We start from the raw sequence: 21,024 nt of genomic DNA on the forward strand, positions 1-21,024 counted from the left end.
CTTGTGTCCAGTTTTCCATTGGAAAATGTACAGTGTCGTGTGTAATTGTTTCTTGTACTACAAGCTCGAGCTTGTGTGCCCATACAGTGTAAGAGCGAGAACGATTTCATGCGCCTTTTACTCCAGACTTGTCTCGGCATCTCAGTGTTCAGTTGACAAGGCACTAGGAATCCAAAGGTGGTAGCTCCTCTTGTGATTTAACCAAATAGCAACTAATTTTGGCACTGTTCCCAAGTGAGCTTTGCAGTGGCTACAGATCCCAGAACACATTGCTGAAATCCCACTTTAGAGAAGGATAAAATTTTATTTAGGTTGGTCTTCCATCTCCCTTAAAAAGAGCTGATGAGGGGTCTAGCAGCCAAGGAGAGCATATCAAAAAGAAATTCACAGTAGGGGCTACAGGGTTTCGATTTCTTGCTGCCTCTGGAGTCTGAGGTGACTGGGACGGCTGCTGTCTGATGGCACTCATTGCAATCACGCTGTCTGCCCCACCTGAGTGCAGAGGAAAAAGGGCAGAAGTACCAGGGTATTTAAGCAGACTCCAGGTAGCAGTGGTGTCTTCACAGGAGTGGTGTCTTTGGTTCCTGGGAATGCACGAACTCAGCAGTTCCTGGGAATTGTGAATTCCAGCCTCTGATGTTCTCTGTTGCAACAACAGCACTGCAAGCCTTTGTCGTGCCTCCTCCCTCCCTTGGCAAGCCTGAGCCTCAGAGGCATCACTGTTCTTCTTCTGCGCTCCTCTGCCTTTTTGCTCTTTCTTTTTTCCTGTTCATTCTTTTCATTAACTGTACCTTTCTGTTCAACATTCCCCCGCCACACAGAATTAGAAAATGCTGTTCTGTCTCCAGAGTTAACTACCCTGTATTTATCTTTCCCCAGCTTTTCTTCTTTTTCTTTCTCAGACGGTAAAATCTTTGACTTTTTCTGAATCTAGAAATCTAGAACCCTAAAGGACAAAAAGGTTCCCGAGCTCTGTTTCCCTCTTGAAGTACTACAAGTTCTGTTTCATCCCAACTCTTACTGACTGCTCTTAAGGCAGGATGTCTCTGGACATGCTAACACAGCAGTCCCCAACCTTTTTGCTTTTGTGTCGGTAGCTCCCCAGTAGCGGCTGCAGCTGTTGTGCTGTGTGGTTATTAACGGTTCAAATACCACTTTCAAGTGGTTCGCAGCCATCCAGTAAAACACATGCCCTCGTTTGGGGAGCCCTCCTCTACTGGCTAGGAAGTTTCTGACTTTTGACCTGCATTTTTTCATTGGCAGCTTATGACCATTTGCTCTTATAAATAATAGATGTTTTCATTCCCTGCTCGTTACATCCTGTCGTACCTGTAGCCAACCTTTGTTTTTCTTGACTAAGTAAGCCAAACTCTCCTTGCAAAACACAGGCCTTCTGTTCTGCTGCTACGCAAAAATAAATAATGAAAAGCATTGAATAAAATAAATCCTACGCTTATAGTCAGGAACTCCAGCAGTAACCCTTCTCCAGACTACTCACTGCCTTTTCATGTAAGAAGTAGCCTTGGGATACACAAATTATGAAACTTAAGGGCTTGCAGGACACAAATGTATGTCTGGTAGGCTTCAGTCTATCAGTCATATTATTTGCATGTGAATGTGGTTTTCTCTGTTAGGCAGCTACAGGGGAGTCTTTGTACCTGTCAGAACAGAAATGGGGAAACAACATCATCTTAGGACATTCCAGCATCTGAAAGACTGAAAAGTCTGTTTTGTTTTTAATTATTTGCTGACTGGGACAATGTGAAGTTAAGTGAAGATACCAGAAAGAAGAAACAGGCTTCTTGGCAAGTATTTATCAGCTGCTGAGGTTGTGTATCTGTACACAAGAGAATCTGGATGAAAACTCGATATATTGGACTCAATTATCTCCTTTTCAAAGGATACAGAAAAATTCATATAAGATACGTAGGATGTACAACACCTTATTATCTTTGTTTTGTATCCTCTGCTCTCATTTATATCTGAGAAGAGTGAGCATGCAGGGCTGCCAGTGAATCGTTAGGTTTTTGTTTTACTTGGGAACAGATGTCAGCAGCTAGAGATCAGCGAGGAACGAAACAAAGCCGTTGACGTTTAATTTTCAACAGGGGCCATAGAGAGAGATTTGTCACGCTCTCCTAATGGGAGAAACTGTTCGGAGGGAAAGGCTAAGTTTCTGCAGAAGGGCACAAAGCTGAAGCTGATGGGTGTTCACTCAGGACTGTTGCGTCTTTCAGTCCCTGTAAGTTATTTCGCTTGCATTCCTTCACAAATATGACAGCAGTAGGCCAACAACCCTGATTTGAATACTGCATTTCAGACATTTCATTTATTCTTAGTTGCGTGCTAACAAGTGCTTGTTTTCACAGTGCAAATGCCATAAACAGATCTGTAAAAAGCAAACTCAAGTTCTTGTTGACTTAGATCACTGTTTCTTGGCTTAACGATTCCAAATATCTTAAAAACACGATAAATTATATGACAAAGGGTTTCGGAGTGGACATGCTGTTAGATGTTCAGTTTAATGACAGGGAAGCTTTTATGTTGACAGCTGAAACAAGGAACTCTTATCTGCAGGGCTCTGTCAACTTAAATCTCATTGCATTGTTTAATTAGTGATGATAATGTGTGAGATCCTAAAACTATTATAAATTATTCATGATTGCCGTACATATTGCAATAGCAAAGAGGAATCCTTGGGGCCAGAGGTGGAAGTATTATTAAAAACAAAAAACAAACCAAACAGAACAGTGGATGAGGATAGGAACTTGCATATCAGGACTTGGAATTAAACACATTTTTATAAGAACATGCATTTGAAGCTGATTGTGTAAGCGTTTTTTATATGTCTGAGACTGTGGCAGTGAATAGTTAAATCTGTTGAATAATAGAGAAGACATGAAAGAAAGAATCAAAATATTTATTTCCCGGCAGACATAATCAGGACTTTCTTGTTTCAGTAGCACTTAGCTTGCATTTCACAATGATTTTTAAGCCTGAACAGAGGGAGATGCTGCTTGTACGAGTATCATCTTAACACAGTACACAAATCTAAGCAATTAACCCCATGCTAAATGGATATCTGTGATAATCACTAAGGCCTGGATTTATCCCACCTAACTTCAGAAACCCATGTGAGCTGCTTAAGTGGGGAGTATGGTAGCTCTGGCTGTCTCTGTATGTCAGAGAGGCATTCGCAGAGGATAAATCAGATCTTAAGTGGGTTGAACAGCCCTTTGCACTGATTATACAGGGGCTGAGTCCAGGTTTTGCATTTCTAGCTGAAGCATTTCTGTTAGGTGCCCAAAGCTAGATGTGATGAGCCTGTGACAGACCATTGTGGCACCTCTTAGAGGCTTTCCCCTGGGAGTGTAGGGGTTCCTGGTGGTTGAGCTAGAAGGTTAGAATGAGAAACGCACCTGATAAGAGATCAAAGCTACACCAAAATATTAGCGTGCACCACATTAAATGGGGAAGGAGCAACTTGATTTTTCACCGTGCAGTTCACGACTCTGTACTTCAGCCTTGTGTTGTTTGGACTGTGTAACCTCCAGGCAGTTAAGTGGTGAATGATAACTCTTCTGTAATGTGACATTACTAACCATGAAAGGAATGTAGAGAGGTTGCAAATTCAATAACGAACGTGTTTTCCCTGTTTCCGCTTTGCCCCTGTTTTGAAGCGGAATGTAGTACGTTGAGCTTGGTGGGCTTGGATCCTTTTCATTTTGGCCTTTCTTCTTCCACTGACGCATAGGACACTGTGAAAATAACAGTAGTCCCTGCCTCCTGCAAACACAAGCATTTTTGTGGCCCATCATTTCCTGGCCTTTATGAGTTTCCTCTTTCCCTGCATGAGGAGAGTCCAGGCCAGAGAGAAGATGCCAGCTCCAAACTGAGTTCTCTTTTGGTGAAAAACAGGACTGGGCTTCCTTTGCTTTGAAGAAGTAACGAAGGCAGAACACACTTACAAATGGCCCCTTCCTTATGGTCGTAGACTTAACTACTGCTCTCTAAAGCCTACTAATTTCCCAGAACTTTCTTAAAAAGGAGGTATCTCAGCCAGAAGGCTGTCAGAGACTTAGGCTAAGCTTGTGTCAGTAAGTCCTCTTAAAACTGCACGTCTAGGACACAGGAGAGACTGGAAGAATGCATCTGTGTCCATTTTACACAGTCACTGCTGCTCCAGCGTATGGAAGAGGAGAGGGATAACCTACGAGTGGGACTCTCCCTTCCAATCACAGATGCACAGAGGGAAAGGGAAGATTGTTTCAGCAGCTACCTGTTTGTTAAACAGGAGCATTTCCCTGTGAGGCTATTCATGCTGTTTCTTAGCCAAAATGTAGTAAAGTCAAAAACAGGGCTCATAACTTGTTCGGCGTGAAAGACTATTACATCACACCCTGCTGCTGGCAGGCAGCCTGGGAACCAGGATATGTGCAGCAGGTCCTTCAGTTTGGCTCTCTCCAAAAAGCCATGCCACCTATCAGAGCTCCGTAATCAAGCCGGCTGATTAAAGAGATTTAAATCTGATGAAGAGAACAGAAAATGTTCTTTGATTCTGATGCTGACTTTAAAAAAAAAAAAAAAAAAAGGAAGAAAAAAAGTATAGGCTGGGAAAAAAAAGGAATCCGGTCTGCAAATATACGAGAACTCCCTATTTCAGCATTCATGTGGTTTAAGGAAATATACGAGTGCCAAGGCATTACTATGATTCAGCTTTGATTTACACCACAGTAAACTGATCATAAAAATTAGAGCCAGCAAGGCTGTCATTTACCAGTAAGAAGGCTCTTGCAGTGTTGTGTCCAGACTAGTTTTAAGTGCTTTAATACCAGCACTCCTTCTGGGAGATGATTCTGTTCTCTAATGGATCCTCTGGGCTGTGACGAGCCATCTGTGTTTCAACATTTCTCCCTCCTCAACTGTTGCTGTCCATGTGAAAGTGCATTTAATTTAAAAATGGTATATGCTTGTCCAACAGTTGGCATGCAAGTAATTAGTTGCAAACCTAGGAAATGAACAGCTTTTTGATACTGTGTAATTTAACTACTTAACAATTACATGCGATATTAATGGAAAAATGTCCTGAGTCTACCAGATTTGGTTTCAGTCTGCTTTGACAGAGCATCAGGGTGGCTCCACTGAGCTGAATACAGGCCCACAGAATTATTTAATGTTGTTGGGAAGCCCATAGTGAGATTCAGTGGGACGCTAGGAATAGACGAACCAGTAAACTCACTCGGAATTGAATGTTACAAAACCAGAGAGCTTCAGCTCTACCACACTCCTGTTTAATTACAACTCCCATTTTAATAATATTCTATTCTGTCCCTTTACCTTCTCCCTATTAGTCTTGCCTTTTGTATCGTATTTGGTATTTTTCTCCCCTTTTAAAATATGCAAAAAGCATCTTACTAGTCATTTTCTATTGGCTAATTCGCATTTTTTAAAACTACTTATTTGGTTTAGAAGAAAAAATGTGCAGTCACAACCTCCTGTAACACTGGTTTCCAAATGTATTTGTATTCCGGTTGCGGCACTCGGATTCATGGCAATCAATCTTAGGATGCAGAGAAATGATATTGCATAAACTTTTCTGCCCCGAGGAAATGCGTGTCTGTGTCAGCTTGTGGCTTTTTCTATAGAGCTAATTTAATCAACTATCTATGAGTTTACTGTGCGGAGAATTTATTCGAACGGCATGAAGTCGTACAATTCCTGTTCCTCTTAGTCCTAGATCAAAAGGAGAAAGGCTAGGTAGAAGGGATGAGTAGCCAAAATGCTGAGTTCAATCAATTCCCAGCTGCTTGGGCAGCTCTCATAAGGCTGTAAGTAGCTAAGGTAGTTAAAACCAGAGCATCTGTGAGTTTCTTCTAAGGTACACATGGGTACCAAACTCATGACCCCAGCATCCTGAAGAGAAAGTTAGTGGCTTAAAGCAAAGTTACTTTTATCACCGTATGCCCTGCACTGTGCGTGGTATAAAAAGGCTAAACCCAAGCACCTGGCTTCATGTGCCTATATAAACAGGTAGCTTCTCGATGAACAACGTGATGTAAGAGGGTGGTTTAGGATTTACAGCCTGCTTTTACCATTGAACTGATTTCAGTCACAGTTTACTTCTCCATTTTAGACTCGTTAACTTAATAAGCATCCTGTCATACTGTCAGGAGACTGGAACTTCTTACAAGAGTAAGCTCTATCCGTGATCACAAGCCTGATACACACCTTGTGATTTAATATATAGGTGCAGCTTAACAGAGGATCGCTGCCAGTTTCTTACCAACTGTATCTAGCACTGTAGGAAGACAAAAATTATGTTTTGAACCTTCTCTGTTGCACCATGCCTGCTTATGTATTTGACGAGATGGAAAATCCAGCTAAGAATAAGCAAAAAATGCTACAGGCTGGGATCGTTGGGAGGGAACTCTACAAGTCCCTCTCCAATCTCCATCTCTTTTAGCCTGGTTTTGTCTGCATTGTATTTTTAGATACACTGTCTTTAATAGCCAACAGAGCTATAACGAATGTAAACAGCTGGTCGATACCAAAAGGGCACGGATGACATAAAGCAGCAATATTCCTGTCTCTCTGTCTCACAGCGTTGCCTCGTCCCTTCCTCTATCTGGAGGAAACTGTTCAGGTTGGGAGAAATAAGGGGGGACATTGCAAGCAACGCTCCCTTCTGTACAGCTTCTTTCCTGCAGCGTTCATAATTCAGTGTCACTGTCTGCTTATGCATGAGGAGAGCAATCCAGCTCTTTAGAAATACAGCTTGTGTCTGTGTTCTTTTTCTTTTAAGATAACAATCAAGCAAGTTTGGCCATTTGAAAGTCAGCTGCATGGGCTGCTGACTCAGAAGAGGACTAGATACCATCTTGGCAGCAGCTTGGAAAAATGTTTCCATTGTGCTTGTGAAATGAATGCAAAATATTTATTCTTTGAGCTTGTTCACAACAGCATTCTTAGCTGGAGTTAAGGGCGAGGCCATGTGGAAGACGTTTTTAGGAAGACAATAATGATTTGTACAATGCCCAAGGTATGCATAATCTTATTTTATGATTAATAAAGAACAAAGCTCCTACCATATGGAGCTTATAAGCTGAAGTGTAGAACGGTGAAGTAATCAATAGAGCACAGCATCACAGAATATCCCGAGCTGGAGGGTCCCACAAGGATCATCGAGTCTGACTCCTGAACAGACAACGAAAGAGAAAAGGTAACAGAGGCAGAAGGGTCAGCAAAAGAAGGGGAGGGGGCAGAATTCACAAGAGGGGGTTTCAGTGTAGTCTTTTTCCATGATTAGGGTTACAGTCAATTGTCAGTGATAAGGTTAATACCTTAGATTTTTGAAAATGTTATCTATCACAACTTTCACTTACACCTGCACAAGCCAGGGAATCTGCAGCATGTAGAAAGCCTTCTTCCCTCTACCTCAGAACAAAAAGTTACTAATTGTTAGTTTGCGGTGTATGAGCACATAGGATTTCAGCAGGAAAAGAAACACGATTCTTGCCTGAGGACCTTATTGTCCAAGAGCTCGATCTAGCAAAACAGGCCAGGCAAATTCTAAAACTGTAAGCATTGGCTTGAAGAGGATTGTTCCTAAGCACTACTTCCCGTACACGCTCGCAGAACAGATTTTAAGTGTAGCCATAACACAGCCAGCAATGTCAGTGCACTGAAGAAAGGTAATCTGAAGGTTACAGCGCTGAGTCTCGTTGAGGTTGCTATGTGTTTATGTTGCTGAATCTCAGGTGCTGTTTTGTTTTGGCTTATGTCAATGCAATGATGGCCTCGATCCAGGAAAGCACTTAAACGTGTGGTTAATTTTAAGCACGTTGGTGGTCCGGTTGGAGTCAGCAGTACCAGAACACTTAGAGCTGTATGCATGCTTAGCCACTTTGCTCAGCTGGGGTCTTTGCACAAGTTTTATTGTCTGTGAAAACACAAATGACCAGCACAGGTACTGGAGATGAGATAGGAAGCTAATGGGCAGACAGAGGACGGAAAAAGAGTTGGGGAAAACATGAAGGATTCAGAAGAGAGTAAATGACGGAATGAATACAGGTATTGGAAAAGAAGAAAGCTCCTGGTGACAATGGGAAATAGCTGATCACCGAGCAGCAAGGAGAGCAGCAGCTGTAAGATTGCTATCTGCCTGCTGCTGTGTGGCTTTTAAGCTGGGGTGTTGGGATATTTACTTGGAAACATCCGTGGTGTGTACTGCCTCAGCACCCAGCTCCTCACACAGGTGGAAACAGCTACTGATGAAGAAATAGTTCGTGAAAGACAACACATTCCCCTCCTGCCCCTTTCCCTTAAGCATACTGGTAATGACCGCTCGAGCGTACATCCCCACAGACACGCTGCACACAGGGACAGGACATTGCCAAAGCTGATTCCTTAGGAAGCACTGTGAGGAATTGCTTCTAGAGAGAGTGCACAGCTTTCTTTCCTGGAATATGTCTTCAGAAAGAGACAGCAAGACGCCACTGGGCACCGCTCTGGTACAAAAGGACATAATACGAGCTGGTCACCAGGTAGTTTCTTCCATCATCCAAGATTTTACAGATACAGAAGCTGCATTTTGAAGAAAAGGATGATTTCCTCGGTCTTCCTTCTTTTCCTCATGGCCCCAAACATGGCTGTTGCTGTTCTAGTTCTCTGAATTCAAGATTTCCACTCTTTTCAGCTAAAGAGTTGTAAAGGAAAACAAGGAGTTTAAAAAAGAGAAAAATACAGTGCTAGTAGCTAGGGCATGCTTTTGAGGTAAGGGAGAGCTGTCTGCACCTATTTGTCTTGTCAGAGATCACGGATGTGATGACGAGTACGTCACTTGGTGTCCCAGTGCCTCGATTTCCCATGTATTTAAAAACATGCTGTAACACTGCCCTGAGTCAAAGAGATACATGAAGAAGTTCTACAGAAGTCAGATATTCATAAAGCAGGAGATATGAGTGGCTTAAGATAAGTTGACTATAGATAGCATGTTGCATTGAAAGGTTTTAGCAACAGGCTTTAACACTACAGACTATAATCATGTATAGAAACCTATCATTTCCAGAGCTCATCAAGATTTACACAAAAGATCATTGTAAAGCAGGCTGCTTTTCCATGTTATGTATTTTAGAGCTTACTTTAAAATAGCTGAGACATTCTCAGGAACTGATCATTTTCGAAGAATTACCACAGGACATTCTGTCCTGCAGATTGTATACAGATTAGTAAATACACACACATGCCCCGGGTTTAATGTTGTGCGCTGGAATGCAGACTTGCTCATTTTCACTCGTTTTTACCACAACTAAACATGAAATTACTTTAAAAATGGGAATCGATATAATGTCTACCTAAGTCAATTAACAACCTTAAATAAATACAGGTTTTTTTCTGGAGATCTATAGCCAGGCATCCGTTCTGAACTTGGTGTGCCTTTCCCAAGAGCTTAAAATATCATCAAAACAAACTAAAAATGAATATAACAACCACTGAAATGTCAAAGCCAAACGAGCTCCCCTTCCTTCAAGAATGCCCCATCCTGTCTCTCGCTCACAAGGCCTTACTTGGGCATCCTCTGAGAAGAACCCAGCTGAAACTCCTAAGCTTAACTCAAACGGGCTCTTGGGATTGCCCGGCCAGCAGCAGTTTCCCTTCTGCGCTGCCATCCCTCCTCCGTGAGCCCTTTCTCTGGCTCCCTCTGTGGCAGACAGCACAGCACAGAGGTAGTATCCCTGATAAAAAGGTCCAAGGCTTGCAGAACTTCTCATCTTAAAAGGTGATGCTCTCGGTTTCAAAAACCTTGGAAATACGACCATCTTGGCAGAAACAATCGCTTTCGTCGCGAACTCCTGACTGCATTATTTAGTTTAGTGTCCAACTGCATTTTTTTCATTTAGGTGAAACAGATACTGAATTTCCAGTCAGATACTTAAATGCACTTCAGAAAGTAAGAGACATCTCCATAGGCCTTATATACAATGTAATCTATGTGTATGTAATACGTATCATTGACATATGTTAAATTCTCAAAGCAGAATTTAAGCCTGACTGTACTGTAATGAGTGCCATTTTATTCTGTTGGCTTCAGAAAGGCTATTCATAGCTCGACTGTTACTTTACCTGTAAGGACAATTTAAGCAGCCCATTTTCACACTACTGATAACTGGGAGATACCACGCTACGTTAATACAGAGGTCTCCTCAAATAGACTGCTGACTAGTGAATGCAATCCTTTATTTCCCTATTTTGAGAGACTGGGATAAGCTACAAAACAAACAAACAACAAAAAACTTGGGGAGCATTTCGAGGAATAATTTCAGCTCCCAGCAGACATCTAACTACCGACTGTGTCTAAGCAGTCTGCATGTATGTGCTTGCGAACCCAGTGTTCACCATATGCACACTGTGCACATCCACTGACCACGAATACTTTTGTATCCACCTCTGCACAAACTGCAGTAATGTAAGCGTGGTGGCAGGCTTGCTGGAGGTATATCCCAGGTCCTTAGTGTGGAACGAATTTGAAATCTTTTCGATTCTGGTTCAGGGAATACAGGGAAAAGCCTTATCGGTATTTCCACATCTCTTCATGCTATTGTTCGGAGTCATAAAACATTTAGCTGAAGCACCTGATATGCTTCTTGCTTAGCAAAGTCCTCGCTTCAGTCCCTTCCAGGTGGTGTCAAACCACAGAACCAGTACATTGGAGGAGCTGGTCTCAATTGCAGTGATGGAACAATACTGCAGTGATGGAACAACTGAAGTGACGGAACAATATGGTTAAGAGGTTGTCAGAAGGGAAAGCATGCATGACAGAAGGAAGATAGCTGTTGCACGATGCTGTCATTGCAGACTTCTTTTATGCAGAATAAAGGAGAAGCAGCACACAATTATGCCTGAAGTGATCAGCAGTAGATCTGGAAGTAATTCAGAGGATAGTTAGGTTCCTCAAGCTATGCAGATTTAGTGCCATCTGAAAAATAATTTTATGTCCAAAAACGATTTATTTGGAGATTACAAGTCAACCATGGGCTCTGTGTTGAAAGAAGCTTGCTTGCCTCTTTGAGATAGCTTTTGAATACTTCTGGTGTCCTACTGAGTATGGAGATCCTCAGTCATGACAAGCTCTGCAGAAGGCAGCTACTTACTGCGTAGCTCACTTGCTACACGTTCAGGGAGCAGTTATCTGCTCCTTCGTGCAGCTCGTGCCACCGAGTGAATTATTTGTTCAGTTTAGGTGTATGTAACCTTCTTAAAGCTTTGTCGAGATCGTGGGTGATTCAGCTCTGAGCTGGACTGTCTCTATTTTTCAGTAAACCATCCTTCCAACTCTCACCTGTGTTGTCCTGCTGATGTTTAGGCTCGATGTATCTGCTTCCAGGCTTTCTGAACTGCTGATGGTCACGAAAATTCCATTTTAACAGTAGGCTGCTAATAGGTTACTGGAATTTTGCAGAGTTTACTCAAACCTGACGTGTGATATCAATTACCTTCAGGCTTTGTAAGGGAAAAGGTGTTTCATTTTAGATTTTAAAAACACCACCACTGATAGCTGGTGTAATAAGTGTTTGCACACTGAAGTCACTATCCATGGTTGAGGCTTTGAAATACGACACTAAGATGAAGAAAGCAAAATGGTGTATAATGAATGTTTATTCAAATCAGATTTGTTTCTGGGTATTCTTTTTTTAATTTGTTATTCTCAGTGGCCTCTGTTCCGTAGAGTACTCTGCAGTACTGTGGCCTCAATCCAGCAAAAGTACTTAAGTAAGTGCTTAACTTTAACTAACACAAATAATCCTTCTGTGTTCGATGCCTGTGAATGAAGCCCCAGGTAAATGTGGGCTCACACTTATTCTTGTCCATCCTCTTTAAATTAGTTAATGCTTACCTGTTTTTTAATCAATGACTTAGCTTAATCTGATTATTATTATTATTATTAAAAACAAACAAACAAAACCACAGTATGTTTGTCACAATCAGAAATATTGACTGTAATGTTTATGAGCTGATTACTACAGCTTTCTCCAGCAATCATTTCTCCTTTCCCTCCCGCCATCAAAGTGCGATAAGAGAGAGGTCCTATTTCAAAGAGACTTGGGAGTGCTCAATCACGTGTGAAAAAAGCTAAAGCATATCTTTTCAAGCATATATGATATACACATTTAAGACAAGAACACTTAAAAAAACAGGAATATGTTAAACTACTGAGTGAGATCCTCATGTTTGCAGCGATAGCACTATCATCACATCACTATTCTTAACAAACAATCTCTAGACAGTTCCTCACAAGTAACTTTTTTGAACTTTGTGTTCAAAAGGACAGAATTTAAATCGTGTCTTGATTAATAACATGCCATGCTGATAATACCGATTCAGTCTCCACCTATATTCTACATGCATAATGTGGGGAATGAATATTGGCCACAAAGGCTTCTTTAGAGAATGCCTCTTTGATATTCTTGACGCAAAACTCTTATCTGAGTTGCAGAGTGATGCAGGATCAGACATACAGCTAGAGATTAGAGGTTACGTAAACAAATCCTGTCTCTTCACCACTTCTGTTTTGACTTCTCTGTAAGAATTTAGCTGGGGATCTAGACCATACCTTGGTTGTTTACTTCCTTGAGGTTTATTTTTTTAGAAGTGCTTAACTCTTCTGGCACTGCTACCAACTTTTTTTCTCAGACAAAGCAGGAAAGCGATATAGGCCACTGTTCTTATCTAAGACAGGTTCTTCGTTTCTGATGTTAGATCAAAAGAAGTTTTCTAAATCCATCCTTTTTCTCAATTAAGCCAGTGTCAGAACTCCCTGGGATTAAACTGCAAGTTCATTTCCATACAGAAATATTTAGGAAGGGCGCTCCACTAGAAATCACTCTCCACATTCAGTTCATATATCTTCAGGGTAAAGAGATTTCAACACTCTGTACTATAATTGCAGTGCAGATTTAGTATAAACGCACATCGTTCATTTCAATATCTTTCCTGGTGCTGAATGCACTCCTATAACCACTTTTAGGCTACGTGTTATTGCTGTTCCAAGTATGTTATCCATTTAACCTACTAAAGGTCCCCAACTGTAACTCCCGATCACTAATAATTAACTCTGTAAAGTAATTAATATTATAGCTTTTGGTGTGTGTGAGGATACAAATATAATTCAGTGGGAGGCTAGTTACTACTTCTGAAACGTAAAAGCAGTACATAGTTACTGTGTCATGTCAGCAGATTCCGGATTAGGACAACTGTTGGATTCACATTCTGATGATGTTGGGATGAAGAAAAAAGTCCTTTCCGGGCAGAGTTCTTACCCAATGGCTGTTCGAGCTGTTTTAAAAAGAAACCACTACAGCCACCTTTAATCTCACTGCACAATATTAGAAACATATGCAGAGTAGGTACAATTTGCTCCATCACGTTCACACCTGGTGCAGGCTAGTTGTGCCTCTAACTCATTAAGGGCCGTGCAGATTAGGGACAGAGCATGGTAAGAGAACATGCAACGCTGCCACTAAGTTCATTTTCAATGCCACGCATTGTTATTGGGATTTGGTTACTGTGTTCTAAACAAATTGTAATCTCTGAGTTGTCACCATCTTCATTGCACATACTACGCACTGAAATGATTACAGCATCTAGTATTTCAAAACCTCTTTAAGACTAGAGCAAAGTTTATTGCATTCCTTCCAGGTACAGGAAGAAAACACTTGAATCCAGTATTTTGTATCAGACATCCCCTTCCTTACTAGTTCCTTGGGTGCTGGAACAGAGATTCCTTAGAATAAATGGTAGAAACTACAATTCCTGCACAGCTGCTCTTTTCACTCCAAGTTTTTTGAGGTAAGGAGGACTTTGCATCAGAACCAGGCCAGAGCTCTGCACTGGGACTGACCATGTTCTCCAGGCATGTAACAGACTCTCAGGCTGTCATCCTACAGCCATCCTTTTCATCACGCAGTTAATATTTTTAAATATGGAAGGGATTCAGGATGGGATCCTGATCTCAGACTCACTGATTCTAGCCTTCCCAGCTGTTGCAAGCCACTGGTATCAGTTATGACACTCTAGCAGAAAACAAGTAGGAGTTTAATTCACAGATTAACCAGCAGATGAAGCCTTTTTTTCTGATATTTTCTGTCTCTCTCCACTTCATAAACCAGACTAAATTAAACCAAAAAAATAAACAGTTTTTTAAATTAACTTTGCACAAACAGATTGCTACAGAATAAGCATATCTATGACATACATTTGGAAAAAATCTGAATTGTTCATTGACAGCTCATCAAGAGAAGAGCTGTTAACTACTTGACTGGTATAGAACTGTAATTGTAAGTAGCAGTAACAAATGGTGGGAAAATTACCATTTGTGGCTTACTCTTGCATTCAAAATGGGTTTGCCTTGATTTGCATTTAGATGGGAATTCCTTCTTGTTGCTCTTCAATCCATTAGGTTTTATAAGGTAAGTTTTTTTTTTTCCTTTCTGAAGTACTTCGAAGGGCATTCAGCTTTACTGCTGAACTGTGAGCTGCACAGGTGGCACCCCCAACACACCTGTATCAATAATGTTACTTACCGCCTTCAGGGATCAGAATGAAAAGAGGAGGAAAAAGGAAAAGCTTTGAGACAGCCTTGAATTTATCTGAAAATGTGTATTTCTTACTAAAGAACAGGTAACATCTTTGTTGAAATGCTTGAATAAGTGTTCCACACAAACTTGTGATTTGCAGCAGCATTTCATTTTTCAGTTTTGTTTTTTTTTCCTATTCCTACCCAGTCATCAAAGACTTTGTTTTTACTCAAACAGTATTTTAGTATTTTTCTAATTCAGCATGAAGGCCGCTTGTTTTGGGGGGAGAAGCAAAGCAGAGTTATATTTCTATTAGATTTTTAGTAAACTTTGACTTTCTTACAAAACATAAAGATTTCTCTTGAATTCTCATACAAAGACTAAATATGTTTTTCAAAAGACTGCAAAGACATAGAAACAAAAGGAAGTAAGTCTAGAAAGAATTGATTAAATTAAATTAATTACTTTTCCCAAGAGCACAATCAACTACGTGTAAATAATTCCCAACAAATGCTTTGTCTAACCTGTTGCTAATAAACTCCAGTTATGGGCATTTTACAGTTTTTTGTTTTGTTTTGTTTTGTTTTCAGCGAAGTGTGCTGGTGTTTCACTGTCATTATCATAGAATCATAGATTTATTAGGGAAAAGACCTTCAAGATCATCTGGTCCAACCATCCCCCTGCCACCAATGTCAACCACTAAACCATGTCCCCAAGCACCCCGGCCAACCTTTCCTTGAACACCCCCAGGGACGGTGACTCTACCACCTACCTGGGCAGCCCGTTCCAATGACTCACAGCCTTTCCAGTCAAGAATTTTTTCCAAATATCCAACCTAAACTTCCCCTGCACATCTTAAGGCCACTTCCTTTTGTCCTGTTGCTTGGGAGAAGAGAGCAACTCCCACCTCAGTACAACCTCCTTTCAGGTAGCTGTAGAGAGCAATGAGGTCTCCCCTGAGCCTCCTCTTCCCCAGACCAAACACCCCCAGCTCCCTCAGCCGCTCCTCACAGGACTTGTGCTCCAGGCCCTTCACCAGTTTCGTAGCCCTTCATCTGGACACTCTCCAGGGCCTCAATGGCCTTCTTGTAGTGAGGGGCCCAAAACTGAACACAGCTCTCAAGGTGCGGCCTCACCAGAGCAGAGTACAGGGGGACAATCACCTCCCTGGTCCTGCCGGCTGCACTATTCCTGATACAAGCCAGGATGCCGTTATATTCAGAAAGTTCTCCCAAATTCCAACCAAAGACTTCCTTGCTAATGGCTAAGTAAGTAACTTCTTATTCCATAACCCAGGGATCCAGAAGATAGTTTATCACTTTCCTTCTTGCAAAAACATGTTACATTTGGAACCTGTGGCTTTAGTTTCTTTCAGTCCTCTTTTGAGGAGGTTAAGTCTTTTTTTAGAGGCCATGTCTTCTCTACTCCTAGACAATCGTTGTTTTTCTTCAGACTCTAGAGTTCTTTGGATTCTTGAGTTCAATGCCCCAAACCAAATCCAATATCCCAGCTGGCAACTAACCAGCAGATATGTAGAACAGACTTTCCATGTCTTATCTGTAACACTTTTGTAGACAGTGTGATGTTTTTTTTCCAAGAATTTGTGCTGTCTCACATTTAGTTTCATTCTCTGGTCATTTCTTTGCATGACTGCTGAAAGCATATATTCATTATTCCTTCATCAGGTCCCCAGTGAAAACGGTGAATTATATTAGGCAGAATATAGACCACTGTGGAATCCTCTCTTAAACCCTTCCAGTTAGATAAAAAAACGTTACTACCTTCCTTGTGAGTATGGTTCTGACCTTTAGCAGTAGTTTCATCTAGACTATCTGGCTTGCTTAGGAAAGTGGCATGCAAGACAGTGTCAAAAGTCCTGTTAACTCATGCAGCATCTGCCTACCACAAGACTTCTAACCTGTTATTAAAGTGACCGAGATTGGCTGTGTTGGCTGGCTGTTACCAGTGATCTTCCTTTCCTCTAGCTACTTAAAATGGGGGTATTTTTACCTCTTATCCGTCTTGGAATCAAAGTTACATTGTTTAATACATACATACAAAGTTACAAGTTTATAGCTTCTCCTCTAGTTTATTTTTTCTCTGCACACCTTCCCTTACAGATAAACATTCTAAGTGGAACGAGCCTAATCAATTTGGAGATCTAGGCAGTACAGCGACTGGAGTCCAGCACACAAATCATTTTATCATAAGTACTCGTCTAAAATAGGTCATGTGAATGACGTTCTAGAAATGTCTGTTTCTCCACTGGTGGTAGAAGCAGCAGCCTAGGTTAACTCATTCAGTACAAAAGGCTACACAGTAGGTGTCCAAGCTCAGGTGAGATGAATCTCCTTCATTTGATATAGCTGGTCTGACCTGATGACTGCCACCGATAGACCTCTATCCCAGTAGGTGCATTCCTACCAATTCAGGGAGGCAAACTGGCAGGAAACTACATCAAAAATAGTTATCTGTTGATGTTAATGATGTAATTTAAATATTTAGAATGTCCTTATGAAAATAAAGGAATTCCTTCATCAGGACACAGGACTAAAAGGACATCTAGATAATCAGATGTGTTTTACTATATTCATTATAAGTGCATATTTAATTTACATGACTGATTTTACTTCTACAGAGTATTATTAACTCTCTTTACCCTAGAAAACTAAAGAAAACAATCAAAGTCAAAGTAAGCAGTTATCTATTAAAATTTACATCCTAGCCTTCCCAGGAGTCCTTAAACCTCTTTTGTTTACATCCACCTTTTTATGACTTTTGCTGTTGTACCAACCTTGAGTTATTTGTTTTACTTTGCTTCTACAAAGATTGCTGGCACTGCTGCATTAAGCTCCCCTATCAGTGTTATGTCGTAGGTCCTTGGGTTTTTGGCTTAAGTAATGCCCCTGTAAAAACTGAACTGAAACCTGGCAAAGAAAAAATGTATTCAGGAAGTTTTGATTTTATATATATTTTCCTTCTAAGCTTTTATATATAACATTTATTTTGCCCATTAATATTTAGTACATGAAGTATATGCTCAACTCAAACAGTTGAAATGAATTACCTGATACATTCTGATGTCTGCCCAAACATTTAAATCCTAATCTAGACAAATCTCTAGGATATAGTTAATAGAAACCTCTTGTGGCAGTAGAACAAAGAGTCGCAATAAACAGATATTGGAATGTTACAGTATATAATACTGTCTTGGTATGAATTACAGCTCCTTTGAAAGACAGATTTTTCCTGTCTTTAACCAGTAATCTTTCTGTAAAACAGCAGGCAGAGTTTGTAGAGAGAGGTAATACCTAAGACTGCTGAAAATATCTGCTAATTTGTATGCCGCCATAGTAGTTCACAATGAACACGAATGTTTTCACCTTTAATTTAAGTGAACTTAAGTGTGGGGTGTTTCCAGAAGGTATGGTCCCACTGTCACTCTTGCCCTTGGCATTTCTCGTGCACTGCTGGCTGTACAACCGCACAGTGAGTTGGATCAGGAACTGATCTGGATGAAAAAAACAATCTTTTCTTTCGGTCCGTTTGATTTTCAGCTGCATCTGTTTCCTGTTCTGACTCACCGTGTTGCCTACAAGCACAAAAAGAGCTAGAATGCAAAGTGAGGAGCAAAATGAACGCTGTGATCAGTAGCGTGTTCTAAGATAGGCTTAAACAAATTGTGAGACCGCAGGCAGAATGGGGGATGGAGTTCAGCCTTTACTTCTCAATTTCCTTTGTTGTTTTTATTTTTCTTTTTTGAACAGTATGGATGTTACAGCATAGCTATAAAGTTTACATTACAAATCTCTGCTCTATATTACACTCCTATCTTTATATTATCTTGACTTTCTCATAATACTCGTCATCTGGGTGTAGTTTCTGCAACTGTAAAACCCTGATCTTGCATTAAGCTCTGAGGTTCACAATGCAGTGCAGCTCACTGCATTAAATAGGCTTACCTGGCTTACTATGAACATATCCGTGTTTCATAGCAGGTGAAATGCAATGCACACCTTTGAAGATTCAGTGTTACTTCCACCTACAAACAACCTTGGAGTTGTATTTCCTCATGTCTGGTACTTAGGAGATTCTTATGTGGAGTAAATACCTATTGTTTTTAAAAAAGAAACAAAATCATGGCAGTTATTGCCAGGCATGTCACCTTATTCTTCTCTTTTGTTTAGCAAAGTAGGCAAAAACTGATCAATATCAAGGCACGTGACATAGAAGATAAAGTATTCAGAGCTTTTAAAAATAGCTCTCGGAGATAATTAGAAGCTTCCAAAGCATTTTAATTAGTAGACTAAAAATACATTAATATGAATTTCCTTGACATCTTGTGGCTGGTCAGTTAGAAAATTTATTGAAATCCTACTAGTCTTTTAAAAAACGCAACTAGGTGTGAAATATTTTAGGATTTTATTTCCAAGGGATCACTACGGTAAAGAAGAACTGGATATTGTCAACATCCTTGTCTATCCCTAAAAGCATCCCCCGAAAGAGGCAGCTTGGGGGATGTAAGCTGAGTGTAGATACCTTACTTGAAGCTTCTCTGGAATTAAGAAGTGATGAAGAGGCAGGTTCCTGTTTTCCAATAATTTTTGGTTCTCTCCTCCCATCACAGCTTTAATTCTGACTCGTGTACTTGGCTGATGTATGCACATTGCTGTGCTACCCTAGGTCTGATCTCCTCCCCTCCCTGAAGACTTGCTGAACCGTTGAAGTTTGAGGCTCTCCTTGAGGACCACCACATTTTAAACATTCCCTAATGGCTCCCGTGACCCCTTTGGAGCACCACACACGTTTCTGCCTGCCACAAGACTTGTTGCCAGCGCCATACGATAATCTCCTTACCTCCCTCACCAGCACCCGTGCCTGAGCCTCCCAACAGCCACCGGGGATCCCCTCAGTGCAGGCAGGACAGCCGAGGTTTAGCTCACCACATCTGTCTAAATAAATTTAAGTTACATCTGACGAATCTAGTTAGAACATTTGGTCATAAAAGGGATTTTAAAGTACGACCGGGCTGGGCTGACCCGCAGCAGGCTCCCAACCCGCCCCCCGCCCCCTCAGAGGGCTGTGAGGGGAGCGCGCAGCGCCCCGGCGCCGGGCTCCGGGGGCTAGCGACCGGCTTTCCCCGAGGTGTGCGATTGACGTGGAGGACGCTGAAATTCGGGCTAATCTGGAATTGTAACTTCTAAAAAATGGAACTTTTCAGTGGAAACGAGCGCCTCTGCTCGCGCAGCGTCAGCGCCCCGGGGAATCCCTCCGGACGCCCCCCCCCCCCCCCCCCCAGCCGAGCAGTGGAACCGCCGGCTTCCCCGCCGCTGCCTTGCAGGTGGACGCGCGGGACCGTACCAGCTCCGTCTGGCGGGGGGGGATCGGAGGGCTTTCCTCCCTTCTATCCCCTCCTGCACCTCCCTGGCCCAACGAAACCAGGCGAGAACCCGCGCTTGAGAATACACTGAGGAAGCCGATCGGCCCGGCAGAGCTTTTGGGGAGGCGCCATCAAACAACAACCCCCCTCTCTCCCCTCCTCCCCTTTTTTCATGGAAGTGGTATCTTCCCTCCCCTCCCGCCGCTGCCCGAAGGCCTCGACTGCAGCAAACCGGAACGTACCAATCCCTCCACCGGGGGGGGGGGTGAGGGGGGGGAAGGAGCGAGGAGGCGGCGAGGTGCGGCGGCGGCCGAGCGGCGCCCAGCGAGAGGGCGCCCGGGCTCTGAGGGCTCGGCGGGGCCGCCCCCGGCCGCTCGCTGCGCGCCGGGGCCGGGCGGCGGCTCCGTGAGGAGCGGGTGCGGGGAGCCGCGGGGGGCGTAGGGTTAATGGGCCGGGCGCCGCCGAGGAGAAGGGGGAGGAAGGGCGAGCCGCGGTTCCTCCCCTCTCGCTGTGTGTAAGAGGCGGCGGGGAGCGGGTGAGGGAGCCGAGGGGGCTGCCCTGGAGCCGCCCGTGCTCCCCTCAGCAGCCGCCTGCCTTCCCCTCAGCGCCGCCGCCTCCTGCTCCTATTCCCCCCGGCCGGCTGCTCCGATGCCGCCCCGGGGCCGGTGAGTCGGCGGCTGGATGCTCATCTCCTTCTCCTCTCTTCCCTCCCGCAGGCGGCTCCGGCTCCCTCTCAGCTCCCGGCCGCCTCCGAAGGGATGCTGGAGAAACTGGAGCTCGAAGATGAAGGTAAAAAATAAAAAATAAATAAAAATAAAAATTAAAAAAAAAAATGGGGGAAGGGGAGGGAAAGGGGCAGCCCCGCTGAGGAGCCAGCCCCAGCCCCGCGCCTTTTGTCCCGGCCGCTGCCTCCTGAGGGGGCTCCCTCAGAGGCCCCGGGCGCGCTTTGCAGCCGCAGGGCCGCTGGTAGGGGCGGCGGGCTGAGGGGAGGCAGCCCGCGGGGCGGCCCCGGCCGCCTTTCAAACCCTCTTTCTCCTCTAAAGCGCCTGTGATACCAAATATAGGCGCGGA

At 42.8% G+C, this 21,024-nt stretch overlaps 1 protein-coding gene and 1 long non-coding RNA gene across 9 annotated transcripts in view; one reads left to right on the plus strand and one right to left on the minus strand.

Moving 5' to 3' along the window:
• LOC310894496 lies at window positions 1–20,280 on the minus strand. Its single transcript, XR_014579951.1, has 3 exons — window positions 20,196–20,280; window positions 19,431–19,525; window positions 1–18,684 (listed from the first exon to the last, which is right to left on the minus strand). It is a non-coding gene; the product is annotated as an uncharacterized lncRNA (long non-coding RNA).
• The window catches only part of PRKAG2 (protein kinase AMP-activated non-catalytic subunit gamma 2), a 217,208-nt gene that overhangs the window by 145,759 nt on the left and 50,425 nt on the right, over window positions 1–21,024 (plus strand). For 4 of the 8 annotated variants that reach the window (XM_083824659.1, XM_083824660.1, XM_083824661.1 and 1 more), the window contains exon 5: window positions 20,670–20,742. In XM_083824659.1, coding sequence (XP_083680785.1) covers window positions 20,670–20,742 — 73 coding nt within the window. Of the gene's footprint in view, window positions 1–20,221; window positions 20,743–21,024 lie in introns of those variants that run through there. The other 4 variants (XM_083824665.1, XM_083824663.1, XM_083824664.1 and 1 more) reach the window with 4 other exon arrangements.

The sequence above is a fragment of the Anser anser genome, assembly GCF_964211835.1.
Source record: "Anser anser genome assembly, chromosome: 2".
In the NCBI taxonomy this organism is placed as follows: domain Eukaryota; kingdom Metazoa; phylum Chordata; class Aves; order Anseriformes; family Anatidae; genus Anser; species Anser anser.